This window comes from Leucopleurus acutus (assembly GCF_964270905.1).
Source record: "Leucopleurus acutus genome assembly, chromosome: 6".
NCBI lineage: Eukaryota > Metazoa > Chordata > Mammalia > Artiodactyla > Delphinidae > Leucopleurus > Leucopleurus acutus.
Window position 1 is genome coordinate 86,361,950 of NC_139149.1, and position 8,875 is coordinate 86,370,824.

The following is an 8,875-nucleotide window of genomic DNA, read 5'->3' on the forward strand; positions in this document are numbered from 1 at the left end:
TTGCATATTTATTAAATACAACTTTATGTGAACGTGTAGAAATTAAATAGATCAATAGTTATGAAAGAGTTCTATTTCAACATCTATTTTTATCTAAAATATCAAAATCTTGATTAATGTATATTTTTAAATCATGTATCAGTTTTTTTTTGTTTTTTGGGGGTTTTTTTGCGGTACACGGGCTTCTTACTGTTGTGGCCTCTCCCGTTGCGGAGCACAGGCTCCGGACGCGCAGGCTCAGCGGCCAAGGCTCACAGGCCTAGCTGCTCCGCGGCATGTGGGATCTTCCCGGACCGGGGCATGAACCCGTGTCCCCTGCATCGGCAGGCGGACTCTCAACCACTGCGCCACCAGGGAAGCCCCATGTATCAGTTTTACATATTATACTGTCAGTATAAAATCCATATTTATAAATTAGATGTTAAAGTGGAACTAGATTAATGGAAATAATGGTTTTGGAAATACATCTGGAAATGAAAATGCAAAGCAAACATGCCAAAGTGTCTTTGCCTGCGGCTTATCTTTTATCGCTCCAATAAGTGGACCCTAGAAAAGTACCATTAAAAAAGGGAAGCAGATGAAGCACCATTAAAAAGTAGATTGCTGGGGCTTCCCTTGTGGCGCGGTGGTTGAGAGTACGCCTGCCAATGCAGGGGACACGGGTTCGTGCCCCGGTCCGGGAAGATCCCACATGCCGCGGAGCGGCTGGGCCCGTGAGCCATGGCCAATGAGCCTGCGCGTCCGGAACCTGTGCTCCGCAACGGGAGAGGCCACAGCAAGTGAGAGGCCCGCATACCGCAAAAAAAAAAAAAAAAAAAAAGTAGATTGCTCTTGGGAAGTAATTCCAACAAATCATATGGTTAGATTAAGAAATGTTTCCCATGTGGAGTTTTGTTGCCCTATGTAGAAGTATAAGCACTTTTAGAGGGGCATTAACCCACTGATTCAATTAATTTTGATTAATAATTGTTATGTGCTAGGTGATAAAAAATTTAATGGTGGAAAAATATGATTCTTACCTTCAAAGAGGTTATGCTATTCTTATTTTCTAAATTACTTATCATGCTATTGTTAAAGATTTTTTTACATTCTTAGATCAAACTATTTAAAAGTTACTTCCTTTTCATCAAAATGTTATTTTACTTTCTTATCATTGTGATTGTCATTAATAGTACTGCAAATATAAGAGGAGAAAGTTCCCCACAACTATGTGTCTTGTTGCCTGATTATTTGAGAAGATTATTTTAATGAAGTGAAATGTAGTTTTGTAAATATATAAAGTAAGGGAGTCTTGTAATTTTGATATGTGGCACATTTAATTTAAAAAGTTGTACGTTGGTGTTAAATCTTTCTCAACTAAAAGACAATCAATGAAGAAAAGCCTTTCTTTAATTATTATTAATTATCATTAAAATGTTAATGATTCTGCTAACAAAACCTATTTCTTTTACATTCTACAGAATCATTGTCTTGTATATCAATTTCATTTATTTTTTATTTTTATTTTTCTTTCTTAATAACGTCTCTTCTTCATTTTTCTGGATTACTTTAAACAGATGCGCTCAGGTCAACTTTCTCGAAAATTGTGGGGATCTAGCAAGCGGCTCAGCCAGATTTCAGCTGGAGAGACTGAATATAATCCTCAAGATTCCAAGTGATTGTTATTTCTGCCGTCTGTCATGGATAACTGAAATTTGATTTATTGCTTTGTCACTTTAATCTGTGACAGATTAAATGTGATATTAAATCACTTTAATGTCACATCTCTCAACTATCTTAAATGTTTCAGGGCTGTTGTCCCTGAAAATCATTTAGGGATTACCAAAATTTGGTATCGTATGTGTATAAAGTCATAGGTTATATTATTATTATCCACTAAAAAAATTTCTGGTTAACATCACTGAATCTATCTTATTAACTAATTCTTGGTCTACACTAAGATGAATTTGAGAAAATACATTTGATTAAATTTAGTAGTTTATTTCTAAAGATCATTAGATCCATTTAAAAAAATAAACTTCTAAAAATAAAGAAGCTAAATTCAATTTGCTTATTCTAAACAGCAAAAGTTGAGGTATTTCTAATAAAAGAGTAGCAATAATGGGACAGTTGAGAGATACGGCTTTTAATACATTCTTTAGTTAATCATTCTCCTATTTACTGAATAAATCATCCTAAATACATCAATTTTATTATGGAACTTCTGATTGGAGGTAATATTTTAAAAGCATCTGTTGCATACTTGGATTTTTAAAGCTCAATGTAAATTACAGGTTTTCATGATAAGTTGAAAACAAGACTTTTGAAACTGGTACATTGGCTCATCCCACTACTACTTAGCATAGTACTAATGAGAATTTATTGCAATGTATTATTATTATCCTTAAATAATAAATGTTGAGTAGGAGTAAGAGAAACTAGAGACACATTTTGCGGATATATTTCATTAGTAGTAGAGTTAAGGAAAAATGCTCATTATGATTTTGACAGCTGGGTCCTTTAAGTAGCATCTGCAGCTCAATCTATATGTGCTAAGTACAAAATTTCTTGGCTTTTTCTTTATTAAACACTGTGTTTTCCCCCAATAATTATTGGAGTTGGCAATGATACCCAACATTTTTACTTATTTCATATGATTGATGAATGAACCGAAAAGATATGCATAACTTAAACTAGTCATTTGGATATAGTAATTTTTTAAAATACACGTTTCTATTTCATGTTATGTATAACTTTCAGGATTAAAATTAATTTTATTATACATAGCTAGATGTTACATTATGCTTTTAAACTAAAAGGCTGATAGATTTAATTCAAAGAGATTGTTAAACTTTGTACTTTTATAAGGTCATATTTTGAGTTAGAAAGTTTTTATAACTACGAGTGTCCTTAATCCAAGATTCCACAGGTTGGGGGGAATTTATGAATCCCTTAAAATTGTGTGGAAATTCTGTATGTTAGCTGCATTTTTTTTTTTTTTTTCAGGAATGAATGGTTGGGTGGCCTTATTAAAAGGGTCTGCGATTGGGGGAAAAAAGACTTTCTACAATACCTTTTAAAAATAATAATATTCTTTTTTCTACAAATTATAGATTTCCTTATATCCAATTGTCTTCTCAATTGAATCTTTGAGAAATTCTTCCTTTGTAGTCCTCTCCTGTTGCCCACGGTATCTAATACCCTTTTCTTTATAATCGTATGAGTGAGTACAAAATTTATGAGAAGTAAAGGATTTTGTTTAGGGAAACTTTTTGATAGATTTGATTGGCTTGTATTAGGACTTGTAAAAAGTTATAGAAGAATTTTCTTTCCAGTTATTTAAAATCCTCTGTTTTATTCAGTAAAAAAACGTTATGTTTTAGGTAAATCACACTGAAATAAACCGATGCAACAAGTGTAAAGTAGAACATATGCAAATGTGAAGGTTTCCTTTTTGAGGACTTCAGTAACTAGTGGTGAAAATGTCTCAAAACAAGTCAATAGAGATAATTATCATATATTAAGATTTATTTCTTCTGTTTTTTCATTCTATTTTCATTTTTTATCTTATATATTTTAGGAAGTTTCAAGTCAAGAGAAACAAAATGATGGGGTTTTCATATTTTAAATTTGATTTTTAAAAAACTGTTTCTAAATCAAAACTTTGAAAATGTTTCTTTTGCCTATTTATCTAGAGATTTTGGTATAAGGATGTTTATTTTTAAGGTCACTTAATATTGGTTTTGGAAGTTATTTTGGATGATTATAAGTTACAAAAAAATTTAACTTAGATTATTAGGGGAAAATTCCTAAATTTTTGGTATTTTATTTTGCTACTGTTTAGATGGAGGAGCTAAACAAGCAGTATTTATTTTATAGCACAAATATGAAGAAGCTTTTTTCACAGTAGATACCCTACCTAGAGTAATAGTAGATGTTCAGAGCAGTGGGATTAACCCTTATATAATATTTTCCAAAAAGTGAAAACCAAAAATGTAAAATTTTGAGGAAAATCTTTGAGAATATTAGCAACAGTCTAGAAGAATGGAACTTAAAGTTTATTAAATAAGCAAATATAGTAGTAGCATTGGCTGAATAATTCCTCTTTTGAACAGTTTAGACCACTGATTAAAAGTCACTAGATAAAAATCACTGTGAAGATATACCTTGAGGGATTATGGTGTATTTACATGTTACCCATAGAAATTATTTCTGTATTGTATAATGGGAGAAATGAACAGTATCATTAGAGTGCAGTAACAGGTGGACATTTCAGATGATGAATATAATATCTCAGCTGTTATATGAAGTGTGTTGTCTTTGAAGAACTTTTCATCTGCTTTTGTTTCTTGACACTCGTGATAGAAATAAAAATGTCAGCATCCTGATGATGTGGAGCAATTTATACTAAGGAGATGATTTTTTTTAGAAAGTGAGGTCAAGTATTAAAACATACAATAGAGGTACTCATTTAGAGAATAAAGAAACTTTATAAGATTTTTTTTTTCAACTCTTCCCAATCAGTATTCTGTCATTACTTAGATAAAATTGGAGGAGAGAAGAAAAAATAGAGTAGGGCATGAATGAAGCTTGGCCAGTTGTTTAAAATCATATAAGCCTGTGAAGCTCGTGTCATCTATGAATCATTTCTATTCGTTTCCTTTAGGTCGCAGTGCTTTTTCAGGTCACATCCTTTTGTAGGAGAGAAAATGCCAATTATTCATTTGTCATTAACTAGGCTTCCGTCTTTCTCTATGTAAGGCTTCCTTCTTTCTCTATGTAAGGCATATAAAAATTATCCTTCAAGAACTAGTATTGAAAATCAGTTTAATGCTTCTGAAGGAATAAGTGTACCCTCATAATTAATTAGAATTTAGATTTGAAAGTTAAATCCTTACCGAAGATTTTTTGTATTTTGCTTTAATAGGAGTAAGCAGAGGAAATTGTTAACTTAATACCCTATTTTTATTTAATGATGACACATGACACATGGCCTTTGCCTTTAAGTATATTTTATATTGCTATTACTAAAGAAATCACTAATGGAAATCTTTTAATTGAATTTAAAGAGGTTAGCTCCTTTTATATATTTATATTTATAAAGTGAATAGCATTGTCTTTATCACCTTTCCAATGAAAAGATGCAAGTGCATGGACTATATATAAATATTATATAAATATTAAATAATATTATATAATATGTAATGTCCTGTGGGGGTGTGTATATATGAAGGTTGATCTCTTAAAATACATCATTAAATATGTAATCCATAAATAAGTTCTTAAACCTGTCTTTAGGATATAGTTTTTGACTGATATAAGAAATGAAATACATTTTTTTTTTCTCTAAATCTAATCTGTTGTTTTCCTTTATTAGGCAGACTCATAGCTTGTCCTAATTACTGTTTCTCTCATCAACTAAAACTGTTCTTTCCCAGTAAGTGACCAGCCTTAAACATTTTTATCACTTTAAACAAATACTGTTCTCAGTATTCTTTTTGCCTAATTCATTTATCATACGTACATTTGATTTGCTTTAAACTTGATCATCCAGAACATTGTTATAGAGAGTTTTCCTACATCAGAGCCCTTGTTGTGTTTTTTCTGATGACATTAGGCAACAATATAGTGTTATCAGTCATCATTGGCCACAACTTTACTTCTTTAATTTGAATCTAGCATTTTCAAGGCCATTGTTTCTTAACTGAGATTGTAGATCAGACTTCTCTGTGAAGCTTTATAAATATACAGAAGTTTAAGTGCTACTCTGGATACTCTGAATCTCTTTACTTGATATTCTTGGTATAAAAAATTGTCTCAGGGTTATTATATTAAATCTTAAAATATTTTCTGCTACAGAAATTATATCCATTCATTTTTATAAATCAGATCCGATATTCACAGGCTTATTTGAAAATAGGTTTAATCATTATCCCTGAAGACATTTTTTCTAAAATTTGTTTGGAATGGCTTTCTTATCTTTGTTTTGCATGCCGTGGAAACAACCAAATTTCCTTTTCAGTTTGCGTTATTCTTATCATAAACTCTCTTCAGACCTTTCACATTTGAAAATTATAAATAAAATTTGCCTCCAAAAAAGTGTTTGCTTGTATTAGTTCCTAGTGGCTATCAGTGAATATTTTGCATATCTGAGTTAGGTAACATTTTAAACTATTAATAAAAAACATGAGTAACAAAATGCTAGATTTAAAACGTAGACTTAGATCTCTTACAGCGTTGAAGCTAGTAATCAGTAGTTTTCCTAATTAAAAGCATTGGATAAATTCCCTAAGCACTTCTGAGGACTTTTGTAGGTATAGCCTCTGTATGGAAATACTCTTTAAATTTTCATATGGAAAGTCTTAGTGTTACAAAAAAATAAAGCATTAACATTTAAGATATTTAGGCCTGTACTGGAAATGATTCAAATTTTCTACATTAAAAATGTAAGGTCATCTTAGATTATAGGAGTCATGCTTTTCTTCAGTATAAGAAGCTTGTGTAAAAGTGGCTGTCTTATCAGGTACTTTTCTGATACATTGTAGTAATTTATCAGATACATCTTCTTAGATTATCTCACTGACATTTGTCACATGTGGGTGATTTCTAAACACATTGTAGGATTTGGACCTATGAAGCTAATGGCGCTAGTGAAAAATAAAAGGACAGAGATAAAATTGTATTTACTTTTGTCTTCATGCCTTTAATCTTATAACTGAAAATTCAGAGGAAAAGAACAAGTAGAAATTCACTAATTCAGCATTTGTTTTCTGTGGTTTAGTTTTAATATGTTTCCTTGGAAACTTATTTTGCAAATATTACCATAATAATAATAACACCACAATATTGTCTCTGAATTGAAAAAGTTACCCATTCATTTTCAAAGTTGACTGCCAGTGGACTTTTGGATGTTTGTGTGTGTGTGTGTTTTCACTTATAATATGATGGCTGTCTCATTATTTAAAATTTATAACTATTTTTGAGTGTACAAACTGATTAGCTATTTATAATACTATTATAATATAGCATTGTAATTTGAGAATAAGAAAACAAGTTAGGATTTAGGTGGGATTGAAAAATAAAATTATATTTTATTGATTAAAATATAAACTTTTAAAAAAGAAGTCTTATTCCAATTGGACCTTTTAAAATTTTATTTTTCTAATAATATATTGCAACTTAATGTGTATAAAACTAGAGTTTCTCTGGTAGCCAGTGTACTAAATAAATAGTTACTGTTAAAATGCTATTTTTGTTGTTCCTTATCTTGGAAACATTTCCCCACAATATCTAAGCAATGTGTTTTAAGATTTATTGGGCTCAACCTACAAATTCAACAAATACTCCTTTTGCATTTTGGAGGAAAAAAATTAACTATGATATACATATTTTGCTCTTCAGAATGCTAAAATTGTATTAATCAATAAACACTTTAGAAAGTAGTTCTGGTAAGGAGACATCAGTTGTTGGACTTAAGTGAAAAAATTTCAACCTCTTAGTTTCTTATATAGGGATTAAAGAGAATAACTTTATCCCTTTGGGATTTTAACTGGTTTTCTTGGATATTTTTCAAAGTATTTAATTATAATAGTTTCTACATTTCTTCCAAAATTATGGCATATTACAGTACATCTTACTGTTAAAGATCTTTTATATTTTTGACTTTTTTTTCCTATTATGCTTTTTACTGCTGTCTCCGATTCATAAATACCATCACCAAAAATTTTTTGTGGCTACTGTTTATTTTATAGTTAGCTTTAACCATATGGCTGGTCTGTTCTCTTCAGGAATTCCTAACGGGTATGGCTTTCTTTCCCCCAACTGTTTGCTTTTATAGACTTAGAGCAAAAAAATTAGCAAAAAATAATGAGAGATCTAGCCAGTCATTTTCTATCAGATGCATTGCTATAGAAGTGAATTCATTAAGACTGAAAAATATTGAACACATATGATTTGTCTCTTATGTCAGTTTTTCTGGGACCCAGATTAAATAGGAGCATTTCAGTGTTATCATAGAAGTGACAGTGACTTGAATGCATACACACACACACACACACACACACACACACACACACACACACAGAGTCAGTTCAGAGGAGGACAGATGAAAATTTGGAATTGTTTAAAAAAAATACTTGCAAATCGTGCTGCTACTTAAATATTTAAGGAATTCAAAAAGTTATGTAGTTATCGTAAAGTGTTCCTTGTCATTTGTTCTACTGGAATTGTCCATGAAAAAGAATATTAAGCCTTATTTATATCCAATTATTGACTGTGCAAACTGTGACTCAATGGATATTTGTATGCCAAAAAAAAAAAGTTTTTAAAGTTGAGAAAGTTTTAGACTTAATAAAGATGTATAAATAATTTTGATTAGTATTCTCATTATAATGAAGCTACTGTTAATTTGGTGCAATACATTCTTCCCTTTCTCATCCTTTTAAAATTAAATATATGAGATGTATGTTTTGTTTTGTTACATTGAATTTTGTTTAAAAATTTTTCAGTGTGTATATGAACTAATGTTTGATTTGTTTCTGTATAGCATGAATGAAGATAATTGAAAATTTTGCACATTTTTTAGTCCTTTGGAAATTTGTATTCTAACAGTTTGTAAGAATATGCATTTATTTTGTACATAATAAATTTAGCTTTGTATAGGAAAATGGGTTTGAATCAAATAAAAAATGATGTTTTCTTCAGCTGGTTTGTAATTCTCAATTTTATAGAGTCTGATTAGAACTTAGCATTGGCTGAGTTATTTGAGTAGACAAGGGATTGAATACAGTATTTAAGCAGCAAATTGATCGCTGCTTCTTTCTCATATGAGCAGAATTTCTTTTGTAGTCCTATGTGCACAAGATAAGTGTTATGTTAATTGACCAGTTTTTGTTGT

At 30.6% G+C, this 8,875-nt stretch overlaps 1 protein-coding gene across 3 annotated transcripts in view; it reads left to right on the forward strand.

Moving 5' to 3' along the window:
• The window catches only part of NBEAL1 (neurobeachin like 1), a 179,067-nt gene extending 171,032 nt beyond the window's left edge, over window positions 1-8,035 (forward strand). For all 3 annotated transcript variants that reach the window (XM_082840791.1, XM_082840789.1, XM_082840790.1), the window contains one exon: window positions 1,557-8,035. In XM_082840791.1, the coding sequence (XP_082696917.1) occupies window positions 1,557-1,658 (102 nt within the window). In that variant the 3' untranslated portion in view covers window positions 1,659-8,035. The remainder of the gene's footprint in view (window positions 1-1,556) is intronic.
• The last annotated feature ends 840 nt before the right edge of the window (window positions 8,036-8,875 follow it).